The sequence below is a fragment of the Aulonocara stuartgranti genome (assembly GCF_965226115.1).
Source record: "Aulonocara stuartgranti genome assembly, chromosome: 16".
Classification (NCBI taxonomy): Eukaryota; Metazoa; Chordata; class Actinopteri; order Cichliformes; family Cichlidae; genus Aulonocara; species Aulonocara stuartgranti.
In genome coordinates this window covers 23,439,209-23,463,612 of record NC_138952.1, presented here as the reverse complement: position 1 = coordinate 23,463,612, position 24,404 = coordinate 23,439,209, and the positions used below count along the sequence as shown (strand labels likewise).

The following is a 24,404-nucleotide window of genomic DNA, read 5'->3' as shown; positions in this document are numbered from 1 at the left end:
AAGCGTAAGAAGCAAAGCATTCTTTTTAAGTATGACCCTGCGGGGTTCTGCACCGACTCCATCAACGAGTCACTGACTCACTTTACTCTAATGTCTGCGAACTGCGCCTGTAAACCGCTCCTTCATGCTCACAAACACTTGACACCTTATTCTCTCGCAAGTGACTCTTTAATCACTAATCCCCAAGAGTTTTGGCGTTATTTCCACCCTCTGCCATTTCACCCCATCACACAACCACAGTATTCATTACACTAGGTGTATCGCGATCGGCTGGTTGCCCTGTTTATTTTGTACATGTTCAGCCCCGCCCTGCAGACGCGCTGATATCACGCAGTTGCGTAATTTGACAAGCCAGCGCAAAATAGGGAGAATGAGCGTTTGACAGCTGCCGTTTTCCTGCTACAGATTTCTTCGAAACAAAAGAACACTTATGCTGCATTCATTCGCTAAAGATTTCGGATAGTTGCCCAGAATCTCTGCTTGCATGGCCGCTGCCGTGAGGAATAATAATGTTTGGGTTGCTCCGCGGCAGGACGCGCAGTTCCTCCAGAAAACCTCCGCACCATTGACATCCGACGGTCTTAGAGGTGAAGATCATGGACAAGTGCTCTGTAACACGAGGGATGCCATCCCGGGAACTTCCTCCTTCCACGATTACAATTTGGTAGGGGCTCGTATTATTATTATTATTTTCTTTCCCCGTCTGCCTCTCAGCATCACAGGCTTTACTGGTGTCAGCAGGTTTAACGCAGGATTACAGTGTGTTGCTGATCAAAGCAAAAAAGAAAGAAAGAAAGAAAAAAAGGCTGTTTTCATTTAAAGATGTGACCCACGATACTGAAGGAAGGCCCGTGTAATTACAGCTAAATCCTGGGCTTTTAACCTCTGCATCGATGCTGCTATTTACTAACTGTTAAGAGGGGGAATTGCAAACAGGACATGGCTGGGATGTGACGCGTTGCTCCCGCTCCTGAAACAACTCCTGAGGAAGATGCATTGCCGTGCAGAGCAACTGCATGTTCTAATTTCAGCCATGTATTCTGAAACAGCTTAGCCTGGAGTGTTTTAGAAGGGCGTCTGCTGCTTGTAGGGAGGGGGTGGTGGGGGCGTCTTTGATGTGGATGGGTGCACACGAGTAGGCCCCAGCATGCATCCCAGATTAATTTACGTCAGTTACTTTTGTTATTGTCAGACTTCTAGTACCTTAAATGGGCAATAATGGGAAGTTCTGAATGTCTCTGATTTTTCATTAACTCTTGCCCCAATTAATATTTCTCCAAGTCCAAAGAAATAATGATATAAACAGATGAGTGCATGATGAGTGCTGACCTTGATAAATCTGAATGAAAAATGTCCTAAAACTAAGCAATTAGTGAGCTTGAATCAATTGCACAACACTTGTATTTCCTATTCTGCTGTCTTTACATCCACAGTAACAATCTTGCTACGACTCACCTGATCATTTTCCTCTGTTTTGCCTCTCCCAGGGTAAATCCGAGATGGACAGCTATTTGTGTTCACAACCACAGGATGTAGTAAATTCCAAAATGATGTGCAGAGACAGCACCCTGGCTCTAGAGCCACCTTTCACTGAGGACTTTGCCTCCCCTTACAGCGTCAGCATGAGTTTGCTCCTTCCCGATGTCACATATCTGCACCCAGGCCTTTGCAGGACTGTCAGACAGATCAAAACCGAGCCAACAAACTCTCTGATGCATCCCGCGTGCCAGGGGAGCGGAGTATCGCCAGCAGTCTCTGAATACCCAGGGTTTTTTTGCGCAGCTGACACTGCAAGTGGTAACTTCGTCATCAAGCAGGAAGTGCCAGATTTCCAGGACGTTCCCCTATTTCAGCTTTTGAACTCTGATCTGGAACAGCTCATTCACAGCTCGCAGGTGAACCCCATCCCCATAGCCCCGTTAAGCATTCCCACTGGGAATGTTCATGCTGGCCCAGTCCCGAATTCTACGAAACCTGCGAGCAGCTTGCAGAACGAATGTTTTTCATTTAATCGACGCGTGGGCCATCAGCCAGGATCAACCTATCTGCCACCTTCTCCGCCAAACTCTGAGCCCTCAAGTCCAGACAGGGGCAAAGGAGTCCTTCACAACCTCTCCCCACCTCCATCCTACGAAGCCAGCATCGCCTCTAAGTTAAATTTTGAGACCCACAATTCCATTGACCTTGGACAGACACCCAGCATAGCTCCAATCCAAAACCAAGATCAAATTTCCACGTCTGGATTCATCCAAAGTTCAGGTTCTGGACCAGTACAGCGTTCAAGCCTGACACCAGTTCAAACAACGTCGGGTATTGGCCCGCTGTCCCCGGTGTTGGCTCAGTCGGCTCCAGTTAAGTACAATCGAAGGAATAATCCTGATCTGGAGAGACGGCGGATTCACCACTGTGACGTCCCAGGTTAAGACTTCTGTTCGGTCTCCATAACAACAATTAATTTGAGTTTAAATTTTGTCAACATTAAAAAAGATATAAAATGCAAGTACTTAATGTGCTCTGTCTGTTTGTTTTTACAGGCTGTCAGAAAGTATACACAAAGTCATCTCACTTAAAGGCTCATCTGCGGACGCACACAGGTAAAATGTTCTGAGTTGCACTTCTTATTTTTGGATGAAATTGGTGACGTTGCCAGGCAGAAAAATTGCACTTGGCTTGCAGATGCATTCTGTCTGCTGACAGACCTGGCCCACATCTCACTGCTGTCAAATCACATAAACCCGCAGCTCTCATAAAGAGAGCAGGGACGACGACAGGACATGGTGTGATTTATGACTCACAGTTGTGGCTTAGTGTGAGTTTGTTTTTTTTAATTGGATGGAGTAGTTTGGTTTTTTTTCTTGCATAACATTAAATATTGAAGGAATTCAAATATATTTAAATATATAATGACTGGCTACCTTTATTCTTCAACTTCTTCCCGATGAAGGTGAGAAGCCGTACCACTGTTCCTGGGAGGGATGTGAGTGGCGCTTCGCCCGCTCTGATGAGCTGACACGCCATTACAGGAAACACACCGGGGCAAAGCCTTTTCAGTGTGGAGTGTGTAACCGCTGTTTCTCCCGCTCTGACCACCTGGCCCTGCACATGAAGAGACACCAGAGCTAGAAACCTCTTCCTATAAAAACATCAATCTTCCTTTCCTGTTTTTTGTTTTGTTTTGTTTTTTTTGGACAAAATACCATCATATGCATATCAGCAAATAAACATGTTAAAAACTGTGAAACTTATTTCACTCACTCCAAAAGGGGCAGATAATCTTAGCAGTGCTGGCCCACAAATACGAATAATAATAATGTAAAAAAGATCAAATATTATGGTTGCCTTATTTTTTTTCCACACAAATGCCTCAGTTTAGGGGATGTTTGCATAGGTATTAGTAAAAAGAACAAAAAAAAAAAAAACATAATGTAATAACGTAACTATAATGTATCTTTTTTAAGATTTTATTTTAATTCTACACAAAAACATTTTGAAATTTAAATTTTATATTTAGGTGTTTTCATTGTACACATCATATCACTCACGTGTCATAGGGGCATTTATTTAGTATGCTGCAAACTGCTACACTGTAAGTGCAGATATCTATGTATGCTATTAGCCGGAGGGAGGACAATGTTGTTGCAGCTAGTAGGTCAAAGGGTTGGTTGTGCATTTGTGTAATATAGAAAGTAAAAGCACTTAAGTTAAAGTTGCAGGAAAGCAAGTTGCAGAGTTTTCTGAAGCGGTAGCAGGAAGAATAAACATTGAGGGGGTGATGGGCATTGTTTGTGAGCCATGTGGTGATTGCATTGCTTACAACATGAGGACACTTGGTATGAGATATTAAGCGTTGAATGACCAGCACGGTGAATGATCTTTATCTGTGCTCTGACACTGTAACATACACATGGTCCTTACAGAGAGGGTTGTCTTTTTTTTTTTTCTAAGTGCAGCAGATGAATCCAAATGTTGCATCTTGATTTTAGGATTTCTGTGAACACTTTCCACTACTGTGGTGTTTAACTTTCGGCGAGATCTCATTTTATATTAGGAATTCGAAGTGCTGAAACAATTTACAATATCTTTGGGAACATTTATTTTCTCTCTCCTGTTCGTTGTCATCGTGGAGAAATCAAAACATGCGGGTGAGCCTAATTTGACACTTAATGTTTTCAGTGTGAACATCTATGAAAGTTGATGGTTTCTTTGACTTCTCTCCAAATATCAAACACCTTTTTGAAAGTGCCTTTAACTGCTTAGTTGTTTCTGTTTTTTTTGAATGAATGAATGAATGAAAAACGAAGCTGCCCCTGCCTGTTAAAACCATCGACTATGTTCCTCTTAATTTCCACAATGTAACATTAATAGAAATCTCTATTACCTGACCAAATTTGAATATGGCTTAGCAAAAACTAATTTTAAAGTTTCTGTTATTTAAGATGTATATATTTTGTATCTGCTGTTTTAAAATAAAAATAAAAAAGAACCATGTATTTCTTTTGGATTGTATTACAGTTTAAAATTTTCCTTTTTTAAAATAAATTAGGTTTGTTTATTTTTGTTTTACAAAGTACAAAAAGGATTAGATTACGCCGCTACAGTCGACGCTGTTACGAGTTTATCCAGCCAAGAAAGAAGCGCAGCGAATTATTGCAATACTGTTGAATAAATAAATATGCACAAAGGTCAGAGGTTTGTGTCAAAGCTGAAACATTAACATGTAGCCTAAACTGATCAAATGTCCAATGGAGCTGTGTGTCCCTCACGGTGCAAATAAAGATGTTTTGTGTTGAATATTAACTTTTGAAATGTCTGATAATTTATTCACAACATTTAAAAGGTTTACTCTAGCCATATGTCTCCATGCTAAATCTGGAGAAAACGCTGGCTAATGCTAATCTTTTGTTGCTTGCAGAGCAGGAATATTGCACGTTATTATATAATTTTACACCACAGCTTTTGCTTTCAGTGAACCTTGCTGGTATTGAATAAGAAATAGCACAAAAACAGGCATGGCAATGTTGATCGGTTTTTGCTTTAGAAATTCTGCTTTTTATGCAAAATAGGAGGGAAAAAGATTAAAGGTGGCTCATTGACACCATTATTTTTTAAGTTACAAGCTGAAAATACAGATAGTTTTAGAAGGATAATAAAAAGAACTCATGTAGTACCTTTGTAGTCTGTCTAACTTTCCCAAGGACACTTGCCAGCTGGAGGAGCCAGTTTTTCTGGAATTTGCTAATTAGTCCAGACCACACCCCGATTCATGACTTTCCTTTTTAACAATCTGGTGTAATCAAAACAAAACAAGTCATTTTCTTGGTTTCTCTTGGAAGGTGTCCCTAACATGAGTCATAGCAAAGCTTTTGCAAAAAGTACCAGGAGAACCTGTAAAAGCCACAGAAGGTGTCTGAGCTTGTCCTGGGTGCAGAGGAACTCCTGAACTCTTCTGAGGATTATTTACTAGTGTAAGTCCCCCCCCCCCCAGCCCTCCTCCCAGTGCTTTACATTACTTACGGTACAGTAAAGCCCACATAACTCAGACTCTAGTGAGTGATAAATCATTCAGGTGAGATCCTGCACAGTAAAATGCTTAGTGGAGTGGGAATTGATTGTAATCATCTCAATCCGTTGCTGCCTGACAGAAACATTCATCCAGACCTCGTTATAATAGAGCAGAGGACAGGAAGTACAGGGTGCATTCTTTTAGCTGAAACCTTTTCTCAGAAAAGGCTTGTTTGAGAATACCAGGTCTTAAAATACTACTCTTTGTTGATACTACATAAGAACAACAAAGCATGTGATATTACACCGAGGTACACAATGTTTTAGTTGGACGATTCAAAACGTCTTTTTCCGCTTCCAGTAGCGGTCCGATGAACTTTGCGTACAGACCACTGTACTGTTGTTCAGCTACGTCTTCCCTAATAGCGAGATTAGTTTTCCGAATGCCAGCGAATGGGAGTTCTCGGATGTCTAAGTGACACCGAAACCACATTCCACCCATCTCAGTCATAGATAGCAACTGGCTCCGTCCCAGTCTGTTACATACAAAATGCAACTTTATTAACCTTCATGCCTCCATTCATATTAATATACATGTATATGTTTGAACTTATTTTAATTTCACAGCTCCATCCATATGAAAAATACAGAGAAAAAGGCAAAAACACTGACTGGATACTTAAACAACTCTAGGAGAAAAGGAAACAAAAAAAAGTGTAACAGGAGAAAAAAAAAGAGTACATCTGTTGTTGAAGTTTTGAAAAATATCAGGATTAAAAATTTCTGTTACAGATGTGGAATTCCATGAGCAGAATCTCCCTTTTTGAAGCGATGTTGAGCAATATCACATTTTTCTTTACGGTAAGAATGAAAAGATCTGAATATATTTACACTACACTCACTTTACATAAATACAGGAACAACGATTACTGTACGTAATATCAGCAAACTTGAAACAAAGGCATTGGCTTCACTACCTAAATTTTCAAAACCAGGAAAATCAAAAGCAGATGTTATACAGAAAGTAAAATATATATTGAACTGACAGAAACTGCAAGATAAGTATTCATTAAGAGAGGTGTGACTGCTGGAATCCCAGTCACAGGATTTTTTTTCCTTTCTTTTTTTTTTCTTTTTTCCTGTGAGTATGATTCCTCATCATCTTCCATGGAATCACTATGTTGAATTGATGTGTTGAAGCTGAAACACCAAGAGACCTTTGTAACTCGGTTTTGTTACCCTTAGAGGAAGTGACTTATTGCAAGCAAAGTAATAATGTGTGCTATAAACAGCCTGTGAAAGTGTTATGGGAAGATGCTGCATTGTACACAATGGTATAAGGCTCAGTGCGAAAAGAAAGTTCAACATTAGAGGTCCGACTTGCATAATGTTGTCTGTGCTTCTTTTTTTTCCCCCAGAATTCGTGGTTTTCTCGTTTGAAATTTATTAATCCAAGCACGCGTGCTGAAATCGAAGCTCTGCACAGAGCAGCTGATATTACAAGTTTGTGATATGAGGCACTATTCATTATTATTATTGCATAACTTTGACCCTGGTTACCGTAACAAAATTATGCTTTAAAATATGAGGAAAGAGATGCTGAAGGGAAATACAATACACCCTGTCCTATGGAGACACCATCTTCAAGTCAAATTGAGATTTTCAGAAATTGGTGTATTAAGGCATGCAACGTCATATACTGAATACAGGAGTACATGTGTCGCTGATATGTGCTTGATCGGTAGAATTTCTTGTCGGGTATAGCAAAATAGCAACACAGGGAATTGTGTACCTTAATACTGTGTATAAATAATTGGTCGATTCTAGCAAACACTGGTTCAGCCTTGGGAACTGAAAAAAAATGATTTGATCATGAATGTGTTTAACCACAAACCAAAGAGAAAATAAAAAGCAAACTGTTCTATAACATCACATATGATCATTTACATGATGAATACCATTAGCCCCATTTCACTGTATATCAAATTAGATAAATTACAGTCTCTGAAAAAAGACTTTACATGTATAAATGTATTTCCTGCATCTACTAATCAAAAGCCCTATTTTTCCAATGTATGTACAGGCTGTAGAACTTTGTAATAAGTTTTATCTTCACTATCACATATATTACAACATTTCAAAATGTCCTTTGTACAGAAGAGAAAGATTTATATGCAAATGAAGACGTGCCCCTCAATCATAAAAACGCTCTAATACATTATAAGGATGATAAAATACGATGATGATTATTCGCTTATAAATTGACATCTGAAATAAAATCATTTGAATATCATACGAAACAAACAAACAAGGTGCTGATATGGTTTTGCCAAAATGCTAATACAACTGGGCATAATGTCGTGCACAAACAATACAGATAAATAATGACAACATGCGTTCTCCAACAAACCGAGAAGGGCGTCGCACGCTTCCGTGCGGAAATTGCTTCCTGGATTTGGCTGTTTTACTGAAAGTGAGAATGTGGAATCCAAGTTTGTGCATTAGCGTGCAAGTGTATGGATTTCAAGGTACCGTAATCGAAAAGGTTAACATTTTTCTTTTTTACTGGCCTAGGTCCAATAGATGCATTTGGCAGCATTATCGAATAACATTGGTTGGCCTGATATTTTATGTCCGAAGCTTTTACGTAGCATAAAGAGCGCTGGAAATACTTGCAAAAATGTCCGTTATTAGGTCTATAAAAATATATTTTTAATTGAATTTCCTGATTAAGGTTAAGTGATGCTTTCCAATAAATATATCTCTGCCGGAAACTGCTTCTAAAAGGTACTCCTGCTGTGAATACAAACACACACACAGAAAAAAAGAACGGAAAAAAACAGTGTGCATGTATTTGTGTATGCATGTGTGCAATTCCTGCATTTTTCTGCTTTTTACATGACCAAATCTCAGGTAAATCAGACATAAATCATAACTTATATCTGGTCTGAGGCGATTTCAAGTGACTTTGTTTGTGTTTGAGACAAACAACAGGAATAGAAATGATAAATGTGGAGACAATCACCAGCTGGGAGACATCAGATTAGAAACCAGTCAGTAACAGAGGGAGTTGCGGTACAGAGCGTGAGGAGGTGGCCAAGCTGGGAACTTCTCCTCGGATATTGACATCAGCAAACAGAACAAAGAGGAGGTTTAATGTTCCTTCCCATCACTTTGTTCAGAATGTATTGCTCTTCTGTATTGTACACCAGGTGCCACACTATCCCTGTAACACTTCAGCTGGTGTCAGTGTCATTTTATGGACAAGTGCTGCGGTGCTGTGCAAAACCACAACACAAATTCCTTTTTTTTCTGTTAAACCCAGCTGAAATGACTTTTTCTTTTTAAAAAATGAGAAATGTCAGGACACAATAAAAGTCTGTAAGGTGCCTCTATTTTTTCACATACTGGAAATCTCCTCTGATTGTTCAGTTCACTGTACATGAGGGGTTGTATTTTCTGAGTCAAACATAAGCAATAAGCAGGCATTAAAAAAGAAGCAAAACCCAATAAACAAAACATTTTTATACTGAAGTATATTTATCCTTTAAGATTGCACTTTACTGATTGCTAATCACAGCTCAAAATCCACCAGATTTTTTTTTTCCTTTTTCTAATAAATGCTTTGAAGAGGCTCAACATAAACATAAAGAACAGCACTGATGAGATTTGGAGTTGCCATGTGAGTGGATCATCAATGGTGTGTGCTGGTGCGATGATATGCAAGTCCTATTTTCATTTATGAAAACAGGCATTGAATGACTGAAAAAGTGGAGGTGCTGATGAGGTTGATCTTTTCGGGTTGTGGGCATTTGAGTCTATCTTGATTACAGTTTGCAGGCGATGAGAGAGGTGAAAGTCCAACCTTCTTTTAGCTTCTACAAGGGATGCCTCAGATCTAAGAGCAGAAGCCAACAGGAAAATGAAACCACTTATGATTAAATGGTGCCCCCTGCTGGTCACAAATCAGACTCACACAGGGGGGCGTGGTGAAAAAACACTACCTGTAACTTCAACTACCGGTACATCCAAGTCCGTTCCCGTGATCCAGTCGAGGCCAAACTTCTTCCTGCTCACACAGGAAATCCATTCCTTACAACGGGGTCTTTCACATTATGAATGCTGGAAAAGCAGCCGTTTGGAACAATAATGAAAAGAAAGACACCAAAACAAAAAAAGACACAGTTGCAATTGCATTATACTTTTTTTTGTCCAAATAAAGAGTTAATCTTAAAAATCAAAGTGAAACATTTACGAACAGTGCTGTAAAAGACAGTTCCCTATTATACTCCAAGCAAAGACAAAAAAGATCCTGCCGTCTCTTCGTTCCAAACCAAAGAGGATCCAGAAGTGACCCTGTTTTGTGCTCCTCAAGCTCTGTGCACCTTCATCCATCAGTCTTCTCTGTCTCCGTCTTCTCTCCTTATGAAGGATGAGGGCATGTGTGCGTCTGTGTCTGTGCGTGGGTGTGAGTGTGATAGTGTGTGTGTGTGTGTGCGCGTCCAGGCCGGCTGAAAACATTCACAGGGAGATCCCGCTCCCCTGGCTGCCTGTGTATGCATGTGAGTGTGTGTCTTTTCGTTGACCTCTCCATCTCTCTCTTTATCGCGCTCCGTCTGATTCACACCAGCATGTGTCTCCGTCGGTGCAGGGCCAAGTGGTCAGATCTGGAGAAGCTGCGGTCACAGTCTGCACACTTGAAGGGCTTCACCCCTGTGTGTTTCCTGTAATGCCTCGTCAGCTCATCAGAGCGGGCGAACTTCCAGGTGCAACCGTCCCAGGTACACTTGTATGGCTTTTCACCTGGAAAGGAAGTCAGAAAACACAGTCCATGTTCAGTCGCATTTCCGGCAAATTAATTAGGAAAATCTGCACTTGATGAGTGATAATCCATGAATTACTGCTAACCTAATGTCCACTTTGGTAGTGCACAAGTTTCAAGAATCTATATAACTCACTAAAATGGTATGGATGTCTGATGAGATATTATTGAAAATATTTAAACACAAAAAAATTACAGGAACATATAAGTCACGCATCAGATTTCGACAGGGAAATATTCAATTTGAAAGTCTTCACTGAAAGACTGTGGAAGCACAAAATGATGCAAAAGCCTGGATTCAAAGTCACGGCAAAAAAGAAACATGAATTTGATCAAGTGTTATCTTAATATTCTGAGCAGTCTATACTGTTGGACCTCAAACTGGCTTTAAAGTCTATATGATTTCCAGTGAATAAACAGCAAATTGCTGTATATTGGCTAAACAACTGATATGCTATATTCAATAACAGGCCAGGAGCCGACACCTTTGCTACCCATAAGTCAAAATTTAGGGTTATTATCTGAAAAATTTCAAATCTCAAAAAGTTGCCTTTCTAACTCAAACCTCTGAGAAAAATCACTCAAAATTTAGAAAATAACTTGAAATTTCCAAGTAATTAAATTGAAATTTGGAGAGAATAACCTCAAATTTTGATTTTAGATGGCAAAATGTGTCTTTTTTTTTTTCCATAGAAACCTTGTCAAATACAAAAAAGGTCTAATTGTGGACTGAGGTCAGAGACCTTTTACAGGGAAAAGCATTTTCCATTATCCTAACAGCTTAATGTTCACTGCTTGTCAGCTAGTGCGCTGGCTGAAAAGTCAGGCTTTGCAGCAGCCTGAGAGAAATGACTGATTTTATAATGTGAGGTGTCACAATCATCAAAGATCTACACGGTTGGGGTAATGAACGCAACATGCTTATTTCATTTGCATAAATGGTCTCCATATGTGTATATGCACTTAATCATGATATGCCACAGTTCTTTTCTTTTACGACTCTACTGCGAGGCCAATTCTTTAAATAATGCTTGACCATTAAAAAAAGTGTGCAGAGTAGTAACGTTCTTCTCAATGTGTGAACAGAATAATGTATAATTTCTTGTGTGGTGCTATAACGTTGTGCCAGGGAGCCATACAATTTACAATCAGTATACACCTTTTACTTAAAGCAGACTCTGAGGCTTGAAATGATTTAAGGAAGCTATAACTTCAGTGTCCGTCCACAACAACGGGAGATCGTTTCAGTAGGAACGGCTGTAATTGTTTTAGCACTTTTCATGAAATAAATCATGTTAAGGACAATTCAGCCTTCTCAAAAAGTAATTAAAATGTTCCAAGATGCCGTATGCTGTCTTGTCTTACTGCGTTCATGAGACAGATAAGAATAAGTTTAGCTGCTCAACGCTCTTCAGAATCAGAATCAGAATCAGAATACTTTATTGATCCCTGGGGGAAATTATTTTTTGTTACAGTGCTCCCTTTTAAACCAACATTAAGACAAGACAGACAATACGCTAACTAAGAATAGTACAATATATACATATATATACATACATACATACATACATAAGTCACTTATAAATAAATATTTGGAAAAGAAACATGTGTAGCTGTAGCAGCAAACAGTGTGTTAAGTGGATGCGTTGTACAGGGAGATGGCCACAGGCAGGAATGATTTCCTGTGTCGTTCAGTGGTGCTTTTCGGTAATCTCAGTCTCTCACTGAACGAGCTCCTGTGACTGACCAACATGTCATGGAGTGGGTGGGAGGTGTTATCCAACATTGTCTTTATCTTGGACAGCATCCGCCTCTCCAACACCACCTTGAGGGAGTCCAGCTCCATCCCCACAACATTGCTGGCCTTACGGATCAGTTTATTAAGTCTGTTGGCATCTGCGACCCTCAGCCTGCTCCCCCAGCATGCAACAGCATAGAGGATCGCACTGGCCACAACAGACTCATTCTTCTGTGAGTCAAGACTCTAAAGTGGTTTTCAGCAGTAACTTTCTCAAAATGTGAAATGCCACCTCACTTAGACTTAAACAAATAGCATTTAACAGCATCAAAATAAAATAACAGCATTTCACAACAACTGTTCTCACACGTAGATTTACTGACCTGTATGCGTCCTCCGGTGTGCTTTTAAATGCGAGCTTTTGGTGTACACCTTATTGCACCCCTCAAAGTCACATCTGTGGATTCTTCTCTTTTTGGAATCCGGTGACTCCGACCTCCGAGGACGCCGTATGCTGTCGATACTGAACGGGGACATGGAACTGCAAGGAGGACAAAAAGTAGCAACAGATAACATTATTAGAGTCTGATGATGTCTTTGTCTTCTTCCGTGATAAAGAGCAGTTGTTGAAAGTTTTGAAGAATAAGTCAGTCATTTTAATTAAAGTTTGCAGTGCATTTCAATTCAAAACCTGCTGAAGAATATTGCAGTGTTTATTTAACTTGCATTATTGCACCATTTACCATTTCAGTTTCAGTTTTCAGTTTTATTTGTCATATGCAAGTTAGCACAGGGTCAACATTGCAATGAAATGTGTTTGACGAGCAGCAGTCACTCAGCAGCATGGTACAGTAGAAGAAAATATAATAAAATATAATAAAATAAAATAATAAAAAAAATAGAAAAATAGTAAAGAGCAAAATATTAGAGAGACGTGGTAAAAGATAAAAGATGACTAAATATATATGTATCTATAAATATAAATATATGTACACTAGTGATTAAATAAGAAAATCTTGAAAAGAAATATGACGGGAGGGCAGATGGGATATTGCACAGGAATGAGCAGCAGAAAATTACAGTATTGCACTTTTTAAATATAAATATTAATAACAATAAAGTGGCGTGACCAGTGCAGATTAAACAGAGTACTTGTGAAGCTGCAAGGTAGCTTCTGAGTGCGTCCTGTGGAGTGTGTGTGTTTAAGTGTTGTGGTTGAGGTGTCGTATGGCTTGGTGGTAAAAACTGTTTTTAAGTCTTGTAGTCCGAGCAGGCAGACTCCTGTAACGTCTGCCAGATGGTAACAAGGAGAACAGCTGATGATGATTTGCAATAAAAGGTTTAAGTTTTTGTTTTATGCAACCAAAAGAACATAAAACATAACGTCATACCGGCTGTAATGTCACTAGTTATTGTGTTAAGAGAGGAAAAGGTGTGTAGATAAAAGACAGACTGGTATTTACAGAGTGCTTTTGTGTGCTTAGTGAGAGCTCACTACGCATTTACACTGGAAGCACACAGTGCACAAAGACGTTCATACAGCACTTTGCTTTATGCGCTTGATCTAGAGCTCACAGTCACACAATTTGAGGTTCATCTTACCCAAAGACATTTCAACATGTCAGACTCTAGGAGTCAAACCACCAGTCTTCTGATTTGTGGATGATTTTGATGCCCTCAATAAGTACAACCATTTTATCTCTTTCTTGTAAAAAGTAGTGCGTTTCTAAACGGAATCAACATATATGTATTTTTGAAATGCAAAAGAAAAGACAGTATACAGTGAATATTGAAAGATAGACACGTTGAAGGTGGCAGAGCAGCAGCTTTGCCAGCAGGTGGCAGTGCAACTCTACTTAAGTACCTCTGAAAAAGTATGTAAGGTAAGAGGGCTGATATTCGTATGGTTCCAATACTATTGTTAAAGCAAAAGTGGTGAGATGAAGAAGTTTTTGTCTTTTTTAAAATCTCTGTGTGAGTGATTTATGTACTCATTGCATTTTGGCATTTCCTCTCCAACAAGCAGTCAGTATCACCGTCTACTGTATTTGTCATTGTGAAGCAATGCTGCAAAGTGTGTGCCTGTGTCAGTGAGCATGTGTGTGCGGTTTCACATGCATGTCTGACTTGCCAGTGTTTGTGAGCGCAGTTGCAGAGTACAGTCATCATATCTGTAGTTAATCTGAATGTACTGTCATCTTTGTGTTCTGAAGGCAGCGCTGCACACAAGCACACAACCCAGAGAGAAATCCAGAAGGCAGCAAGAGGCGGTCAGAAGTTCATGCCTCGCCCATGATTGTTGACTGTGCAACAGTGAGCACCTTTTTACACAACACATGACTCGTGCACGCAGCCGGCAAACTGGCGAGAAAAACTGAGATACGATATTGAGCGAAAACAAGAACATCTCTGTTTTGTAAAGAGGGGAGGAGTGATATATTTGGGATATATTTAACAGGGTTCTCTGCTTATGCTGTGAGGCTCGGAAACAGGTAAAAGGGTGAAGTGGGTACAATTAAAGCAGAGTAGCGGGAGGAGGAACTGCTAAAATCATGTCAGAGGAACAGGAGCTGCCAGACAGGCCCTCCAGTGAACTGTCTCCACCGCACACAACCCACTTCCTGTCTCTCTGTCTTACACCAAAGCACAGTCAAATGCAGATACAGTATACACGCACAACAAAGATAAACACATAGCTATACGCAGGCTATATAAATACACTGAAACAGAAGCGCACGAATGCATACAGATCACCTGTTACTCTTGGCTTACTGCCAAACTGAAGCTGTACAGGAAATGAGCACACGGGTCAGATATGAAGTGAACTCCATTTCCCCTCTCATTTCTCTCTCTCTCTCTCTCACTCTCTAAGCTCAGGGAATATCGCACTGTAACGTGATGACAAAACAAATGAAGAATTTAAGACGAAGAGTTAAACTCCTTTTCTCAAAATGATTGATGAGTTTCCCGCATCACATATAATCTAGATGAAAATTTAGAGGGCCGTTTAGAGTCAGAGGTGCTGTAGAACTCTGCGTGTGTGTCTGCCCGGGAAAGTAAAGAGAAGAGCCAGTGGAAACACTCTGAGCTCAGACCATCGAGCAGATGAGGCGGATGTTTACATTCTGACTTCATCCATGAAGTGACTTCTTGATTATGATATAATTTAGGAAGGTCTGAGTACAACAGCTTCTAAAACAAAGAACAAGCAACCATCATAAATTATTTCACCGAATACAACGCTGCTGCGTTTCAAGAGCTCAGTGACAGATTGGTGTAATCAGTAGTGGGAGTATTTATAGACGTTTTGTGCATCTGCAAAAAAAAAAAAAAAAAAAAAAATTAAGTGAGAAATGTTCCAGTTCTCAAAGAAGAACGCCCATTGCTCACCACCGCTCACCAGTGACATAAAGGTAAACAGTGGAAAACTTCTAATCCCACTTAAATGACATTTTAATGATTCAAGTGAGGAAATTGGGTCACAACAAAAAAGCCAGTGAGCAGAATTCAGTGCATAATTGAAAAATAGCAATAGAAGTTAAAGGCTTAAAGAGAACTGAATATGAAATACTGTGACAGAGTTATTACTAGACCTACTGATTTAAGCTCCTGCTACACACTCACAATGAATACACGTACAGTCATGCGATTTGCCTGATTATTACTATTATATAATATATGACTATTTTGATAATCTGATAGATGTCAATTAAGAGCATTTAACAAGAAAAAAAGTGGCAGGAATTCGGTGCTTTTCAACGATAGCGTTGTAAACGCACAAGAAGTCTTCACTTTTACTACCTCATTATAGATGCACAAATTAATTTTTCTCATTTTTAAAAATCTAATAATAATCCCAAATGCAAGAAAGCACACAAAATGTATCTCTTTGGATCTTTCATGCTTATAATGTAGTTCTTGTGTGACCGCGAATTGGTTATATTTTCTCATTAGAGCCCAGAGGAAAACTCACTCTGCCTTGAACCCTGAGTCACCGCAGCATAATGCTTGTATGAATGTGTCTGTTTGTGTCTCCCGAAGTAGCAGAAAGAAATGGGAAGTACAGCTGAGAATAATTTCAAACAGCGCTAACCTCTGTTTTTGTTCCTTTGTTTCCCCGTTTTTGGTTTTTTTTTTTTCCCATCATCATCCACTGGGCTCTACACATACGACAGAAAGACGGGGAGCATGGGGAATGAGTGTGTGTCACCTGCATTAGGGATTTCCCACAATACAAGCACAATACATATTTCTAACTCCTCACCCGCAGCGGGGTCACAACACCGGCTTGAGCACAGCAACAGCACGACCTGCTTCAAGGCACTGGTGGAATTATCAAGAAAACAGGAAAGGGAGTGCTCAAGTTTGTGTATGTGTGCGCTGGAACACTGCCCACCGGGCATTCCTGTACCTGTCCGAGGATACTACCCCTCACCTCGCCCACATCTCCTCCCTCCACCTGCTCTCTGGCCCCCCAGGTCCTTGGGGACCTGCCAGACTTCAACAGAGACAACCCTCCCAACACAAGCCCCTGCCCCCAGCCTCACACACCTCTCCTCTCTGTCTTCCTCTCTTTCACTCGCACTCTTCCACAATAGCCTATCCTCTGATCCCCAGGGAAACGCATGAATATGGAGGAGGCTGACCAAGTAGCACATGATACACACAAACTCGCTCTCTACCCAACTCTCCTTTCACTCATTTATTTATATATGGATACCTATTGGAGGCTGCAGGCACTCCCGTCCTCCGCCCTTACACCTCACCTCTCTGATGCTCTCTGGGTGACTGTTTGTGTAAATGTGGCTGCCAAATTATGTAAAGCTGCTCTTTCCACAAGCGCGGCATACACATTTAAATGAAAAGAAACGCAATATAGCGACGCAGTGGACTGATATGTTTATAAGTCGGCTTCTGTTGCGGTGCAGATGTCCATCGAGTGCATGTGCTATGTCAACACACAACGCACATTCTTCCTCTCTGCGGCCAAACCGGCGTGTAACTCAAGAGGACTACAGACTGCTTTGTTTTTCACAGACAAACATGCAAGTCTGTGTTCCTGTTGACAATGGCTGACCTCCTTCTGGAACCAGCTGTTCTGTCCACTGTGCAGAAAACACGTGCATGCATACAGTACAAAACACGCACACACACACCGGAGGATTAATACTTACAGAAGTGCACACATACTTTTTTTTCACACTAACACACACGCACGCACAGTCACAGTCACATACACAGCGTGCACACAGGAGTTTCCACACAGCACAGTCTGCACTTTGCACACAGAGAAGTGAGTGTGTGGGCAGGCCCTGGCAGGGCAATGCTAACCCTGGCTGGTGATTTATCGCCATAGTGAAAGCTTGGGCTTTGAAAGGTTGTGTCCTGCCAACCTCTGTTCTCCTCTGACCACCCGGTGCCCACGTGTGGCACTCAGGGGCACGCCTGTCCCTTTCAATAACCTGCATCGAAACCTGAGTCCTCTGGTGCGTGTGTGCTTGTGTGTGTCTGAAGCACAGCAACCTATACTTGTACCCCTGAACCACAGCTTTACTATTATGTGCTGTACTTTGGAACTACAATAAAAGATTTAGGTTAATTACAGTAGATGGTCACACAGCCAATGGATGACAAACAAACAATACAACATCTAGTACACAATGTCAAACCTGCCAGCTAGAACATTACAAAACACAGTGAGTGCCGGCAGCCTTGTTAATGTCGCTACGGCATTAGCAGGATTCTCAAGGAGTCCTGGAATACTTTCCTTACAGTTAGTCTAAATAAAAGTCTGATGGGTATTAACTTGAGTCTACCCAGGCTGGCAATTATGACTGTTCTGGGTTTATGAGCAGCAGCGCAACAAGGACAGGGCCGAGCCAAATGCTTCTCTGCATCTGATTTCCTCCCTCTGATAAGAATTCTATACGCTGTCGTCAACTTTTCATTTCAACACAGATGGACTGGCACGGCAGGAGTTGATGTCTGTAGGCCGAACAGGGCATAAAGTATGTCTGAGCCATATGCATACAGGCATATAGATGCACGCCCACGCAGACACATCCAAAGAGTGGAAGAGCGGTTACAAAACCACACGGAAATGCACAATGCTAAGGATTACAATGGATCTGATAATGACGCCCTCCTCCAGGGAGTCACAAAAACATATTAGTACTCTGTGCTCTGTCTATTCAGAAATTCAAGACTGCAACATCACTGGCTTGGATGACTAAAGGGATTTTTTTTTTTTCAATTTTACCATATTAAATCCATTGAAGATGATTAAATTTTCAAAATAAAAGCCTCTAATAAATGCGTGCACACATGATAAGATGTTATATTATAAAACATATTTACGTGTATTAAGTTTCATGCATTATTTCCGTGAGCTGTTTTTTTTCCCCTTTATGCAATGCAGAGTGCTACTTATTTTAATAAAGAGCTCTGCTGTGCTGTCATTATTAACTATTTGGCTCAGTAATAAAGCAAAGTAACAGTAGTTCGCATAAATTTGCTTTCCCCAGCACTAACAATAATGCACCAGTGGAACAAACTGAAACTTTCATGTAACCAAATTTAACACCGGTCACTGGTAAAGAACGCAAAAACCAAAGCCACATACTTCTGAGCATCTTGTTGTCATAACTCCGACCCAACTCATGGCAGAGATCCACATTTGATTTATGGCTTTAAAGTTAGCGAAGAAAAAAAAGTCAGCGCCAGGATTTCCGGCGTGTGTTCAAGAAAAAAAATGAATATACTCACTCTTGTACAGCACGGGCTATAGACAGCGCGGTAGAGCCGGTCTCATTAACACTGTCCAAGGTCACGTTTGGCAGGTCATCGTCATCGCTGTCACTTTTGATCTGCCTTGGCGACAGGCCGTTGGGGTCTATGTGTGCTGTGAGGATGGGACACAGACATGGGAGACAGACACATGAAACTGGAGCTGGCGCTGTAAACTTATAAGGCATATCACATTGTGCGTCTTTCTAATTATAATGAAGTAACTCCTTTATATACAATTTCATCCGAATAACCCCAAAAGTATTCTTTTGTGTGCCATTATTTAGCATACTGTATGCAGTAGCTGAGCGTGAGTTGAGATGGCCTCAGTACTTGCCAGTATTTTCTCTCAGGAGCTGTCAATCAAACGAAACATTTAACTGGAGGACAGAACAGTCGACCGTGACTCTGTACCCAGAGGTTGCGTACTTACAGAGTAGCATGCGAAAAGGACACACGTGTGCACATAATCTCTATCTGCCTCCAACCACAAAGATAAGACTACAGGGTGGAGCACTGTTTAGCTGTTGTTGCCTGTGAGCAGCGTGTGAAAACATTCGCGCATTTGTTACTGTTTCCAACTTAAAAGAACATGTGCACGCATGAGAGCAACTGTGAGCATCTGGTCCTCTATACAGTATGCACACCTGAAATAGAATCTTATTCATCATAGCGACGAACCTGTACACAACACCTGAAGAGATCAGCTGCTAATTTCTTCAACCTCGAAAATTAACAAGCAAACTGTATATGTGGGTGCTTGTTTCCTTTTGGACAACATGGACCAAAACCATGAAAAACAAGGAAAAAAAGACCACAATGCTGTTGAACCATGACCCTCTGAGCCAGTGAGCTCAGTGGTTTCTGTCTCTTGAGCTACGCAGTAAGGTTACATCTATTCCACAAGCTGTGAAAACTTGTCCCTTGGACAGCTCATCAGATATGCCGCCAGAGCCTGGAGTCATTCTGTCCATTCTTTCTCTTTCAGCCGACAGATGCGGCGAAAATCCCGGATAACACAATAAATTAATATCAGAAGAAAAAACAAAGACATGCTGTAGATGGAGAATTAGCAGCAGGGCATTCTAATACAGCACTTAAAAAATGTACACTGTTAACGGTTCTGTAAAGGCTATTCTTGCTTAAAATCACCGGAAACACTGAATATACGGAGACATACAGTATTTTCCACTGAGGTCTACAACATCCCCATCTACTGTAAGCCAGGGTGCTTTTATAAGCTATCAGGACTTCACCTTCTCTGCCCTCTCAGCTGAGACTGTGGCCATAATGGCCCATAATAATGGTCTAGAGTTAGGAGCAGACATGGTGTTATTACTGGAGGGGTGGGTTGGACACAGAAATAATGCTGTAACTCAGTTGGAGCTTTTGCTTTTAAAGGTTTCTGCTGTTGTTGTAGACTAAGACATGCAGAGTGGTCACCAGCTCGCCGAACCCTATGGAAAACCTGTAATTAGCTAGAAATACATCGCGTTTTGGAAATGGGGATTGGAGGGTGGGGGTATTTTGAACTAGGGACACAAAGGAGGAGTGGTGGAGAGGTGGGCAGAGCAGCGGATTTCTTCCTTTCTCTCCTGTTGTTTCCAGTCAAGCCCTGTTTCCATGGCAACCTCCTACCGGAGACAGGGAGACAGCAGTGAAAGAAAGGGTACCCGCCTTCTCTGAAAGAGGATGGCCAACCTGTGTATGTATGTGAAAAGCGAGTGAGTGTGCACCTCATATCTACGCTGAGAACTTTAATAATCGCATTAAAGTTTTCTTGGTGGGGGGTGGGAGGGGGGCTGGATTTAGTTCAGGATTTGCCTAATGTCAACAACTTATTTGTTTAACCACCGGCCAGTAGTGACACTTGAAATTCCAGATAAGGCAGGAACAAAAAAACTCTCTCTATATATAGATGGATAGACAGATATAGATATTTTTCCTATTGCTTTAATTCATTTTTGATTTGGCTTTGATGGTGGAATGTTGGATTTTGTAGACATCATATTAAATGCAATAAATAGCCAAATGTTCTGGTTCTCAACCGTTTGCACTCTCATTAAAAGTAACTGCGTCCACCACACCCAGCACTCATTCACCCCGTTTCCTTTGTGCTGGGTGCGTTCAGAGCCGGGCACTGCTGATGTTGCTCTGTGTATGTGTGTGTGGATGCGTCTGCTTGAGTGCCACCCATCTTCAATATCCATCCACACCCTATTATGCAAGTCTTGTTTTTCCCTATCCTTCCTTCTTTTCCTCTCTCCTCTCCCTGGGAACTGACATCTAGCATTTTAAAAAGCAAAAAAAAACAACAACCAAAAAAAAACGGCCATCTCTGAGGACCACCCCACCCAGCCGGCCGAGTGTCTGTTTGAGCACATGCTCTAATTACATATCATTGCTTGTTTGCTTGTACGTACTGTACATGCACGGGTGTGAGCCTTAATGTGTCTATTCCTTCTGCAGGGAGTGAAAAGAAGCAACCTTTTTTTTACAACCAACAGTTGCCCTGTGTACAGCTCAGACTTGGACAGAAACACCTACTGTAGGGTCTCATCCAGTGGTTGGCAGTAAAACCACACCCAGAGAGAAAACCAACAACACATCCAAGGCAAGGCCGGAGAGGTCTAACTCTCAGACTACCCCAGACTTCTGCTTCTTGACAGAGGGAAAGCTACCTGCACTGGAGGCTGTTAAACACAAACAAGGCGTTCAAGCTCTAAGCCTTATCTTCCCTCTGAAGGGGCAACATTTTTGCCCGAGAGGCCATTCTGAAAGCATGGACATGACAGTCTGCCTTCTCAGCAATGTGTTGACTAAAGACAGAGCAGAACACCTGCCAGATAACAAACCACACACTGAGCTTTCCCCCTCTAACATTTCAAAATCCTCAGTGCTAAATGTCAGTTTGTGCCATCCCTTATATCTGACCCAGGTGCAGCCAAAAAAACTTCTGTAATTGTTCCCAGAGAAAGCTGCGAGCGGTTTCTCTATTCATACACCTCTTAGTAAGAATACATTGAAGCTTATTATGATTATAACCTATTTTAAGTGAGTTAACGGATTTAAAAGTAATATTTCTCAAAAGGTAGCGCCTAAGAACAGGTACCAGCACTTTCAAACTCTTAAATGTCCTATTAGAGGTTTCACCCAATCTGGATTAGTATCTAGGTCACATGGTTGAGGTGAGTGGTCATCCTTCAGTCAGGCTGATCAGGAATCATGATGGCCACCAGTGGTGAAACACGCCAACAAGGTGGTAAGCCATTACATTTTTAAATACAATTGTAATTTTCAATAAAACAAAAACGTGATTTCCTAATTAAAACTCACTGGTGTAGAAGAAAAATTGACCTTAAAAAGTACGCAATTCAATTCAGAAACTTTTGAAATATATGTATCCCTGAGATACATTTTAATCTGAAAAACGCGGTAATACTAGCTCCAAACACAGAAATTGCATTATGAAAGTATTGCTTTATCTTTTCCTGCAGGGCATCGCAGGTAGCTCATTTTGTAGGAAAGAAAGAAAGTGATTAGATTGATCCACGCAAGCCTTTCAGACTTTGAGCTCAGTGATAAAGGCGTTGAGAGATAGTTGCAGTGGTTTACACATTTGCCATAGATGTGAAAAGACCCCCAGTTTGAGATCGGGAGGAGTCACAGGCTGGCGCACTCCTAGGGCCGGTTCCAATCACAGATAATCGAGAGGGTTGCGTCAGGAAAGGCGTCTGGTGTAAAATCGGTGCCAATTCAAACAAGTGAATCTATTCGCTGTCGTGACCCCTTGGGAAATAAGGGAGCAGCTCAAAGTCCCCCCCCCCCCTCAAGATATAGCTCTACTGCAGAGGTAGAGGATAGAAGTCCAAAAACCCTCAGTGGATCTAGGTTGTGGTAAGCCTACACAGTATTTGTAATGTAATGGCCAGGAGAAGCTAGAATATGTAACTTCTCTTTATTGAATCTAACATTAAAATGTTTATCATTTTGACTTTGTTACACCATAGGGCAACATTTCCTTATAAGTACGTCTTAGAACATGCAAAATACACCAAAACAAGATGTGGGGCTAGAGTTTCACAGGGGCCCAGGCTGCTCAGTAAATATAAATGTAATAAAAAAGGCAGCAGTTCAAAACCTGAATCATAGTTGAACTTTTTGCAGTGTATCTTATTAAAATAATGACAGAGCTTTAATAGAAATCCCAACAGAACAAAGTTAGCTGTATAAATATAGAGCAAATTCAGCGAGCAGGGTCTCACCTTTGCCCTGGCTTTTGGCCTCATCCAGCAGAGGTAGCATGATGGCATTGTTGAGGCTGGAGGGTGATCGAACGGCAGTGGTGTACATGAGGGGCAGTGACTGTACCACAACTGGGATGCGGTGAACATGGCTGGCGAGCTTCCCGGCTCCCTGCAGGCTCAGAGGGCTGGATGGAGGCGGAGGCACAGAGTGCAGGATGTGCAAATATGGCTGACCTCTCACCCCAGTTCCCGGGGCAACCAGAGGGCCCGATGTGAGCACCGACGAGGCTGAGGTGATAACAGATGGAGAGGAGGAGGAGGAGGATGACGACGATAACGAAGACGGGGAGAAGGCGGATCTGAGGGGGGATGACGATGAAATCGTGGTGGCGGATGAAGAGGAGGGGCGGGGTTTGTTGATGGACAGGTCGACGGGCTCGGTCTGCGTGTGGAAGTGCAGGTCGTGGGCGAGCAGGTCTTCGGGAGGTTCCGGTTTAACTCTGCTGAGGAAAAAGGGGACGCCGTCCATCGCAGTGTAAGGGCGCACTTTGGGTGACTGTGGGCGTAAGAGAGACAGTGATGTTTCAGTTTAATGCCACAAAATACATTAACCTCAAAAGACAGAGTGTTTCTATGGCTGAAATCCAAGTTCTAATAGTTTTTGTGGAAATATTTGTTATGAAACACAAATACAGAGCAAAATATTCATTTAAGAGTTCAACTTCTCCCGTGAAGCTCTTCAACTGGCATGATGTCACGCACAGAAATGCACGAGTAAAGATAACGTCTCTAAAACTCGCCTCCTTTCGCTCCCTCGTTCTCTTCTCCTGCCCTGGGTTGCACTCTCTCTTTTTCTCCTGTTTTCCATGACTCCCACACAAACGCAGCTCTCTTGGCTCCCCTTGTCTCTCTCTTTAATCTCCTTTGTGACGGTGAAAAAACATCATATGGGCTCAATTTCCTGACCGTCTCTCTCCGTCTCTCAGAAATGGGCCTCCTAAGGCCAATGCTGGTGGCTTAGCGTATCCCTCAACACATCTTTCACTTAACACCAAGCAGACTGTAACACAACCTCTCCATCTGTCTGCACACGTTTCAGGAACCTGTTTACTTGGAAAAGATAATAGAGAACACACACGGTAGAAAATGTGACGCTCACCCTGCTACTATTTGCTTCTTAGGGCTCCCAAACTTTGGCCCCTTTACTTGATATCGCGGTCTTTGTTCTAATGTCAGATTAGCCGAGTTGCATGTGATGCGGCTGATCTCGGCTCACTCTGCTCAACGTGGGTGCTGCAAAGTGTGGTAA

General features: G+C 41.5%; 2 protein-coding genes across 2 annotated transcripts in view; one reads left to right on the top strand and one right to left on the bottom strand.

Annotated features, from left to right (window-relative positions):
* The first annotated feature begins 324 nt into the window (after positions 1 to 324).
* Positions 325 to 4,797, top strand: klf5b (Kruppel like factor 5b). The gene is made up of 4 exons (XM_082509307.1): positions 325 to 664; positions 1,488 to 2,418; positions 2,535 to 2,594; positions 2,945 to 4,797. The coding sequence occupies exons 1-4, from the start codon at positions 485 to 487 to the stop codon at positions 3,121 to 3,123; spliced, it is 1,350 nt and encodes a 449-aa protein (XP_082365433.1). The 5' UTR covers positions 325 to 484; the 3' UTR covers positions 3,124 to 4,797.
* Positions 4,798 to 6,101: 1,304 nt separating this feature from the next.
* klf12b (Kruppel like factor 12b) overlaps positions 6,102 to 24,404 on the bottom strand; it is a 40,036-nt gene continuing 21,733 nt past the window's right edge. Inside the window, 4 exon segments of the mRNA XM_082509088.1 lie at positions 6,102 to 10,305; positions 12,446 to 12,603; positions 18,828 to 18,963; positions 23,114 to 23,651. Coding sequence (XP_082365214.1) covers positions 10,124 to 10,305; positions 12,446 to 12,603; positions 18,828 to 18,963; positions 23,114 to 23,651 — 1,014 coding nt within the window. The 3' untranslated portion in view covers positions 6,102 to 10,123.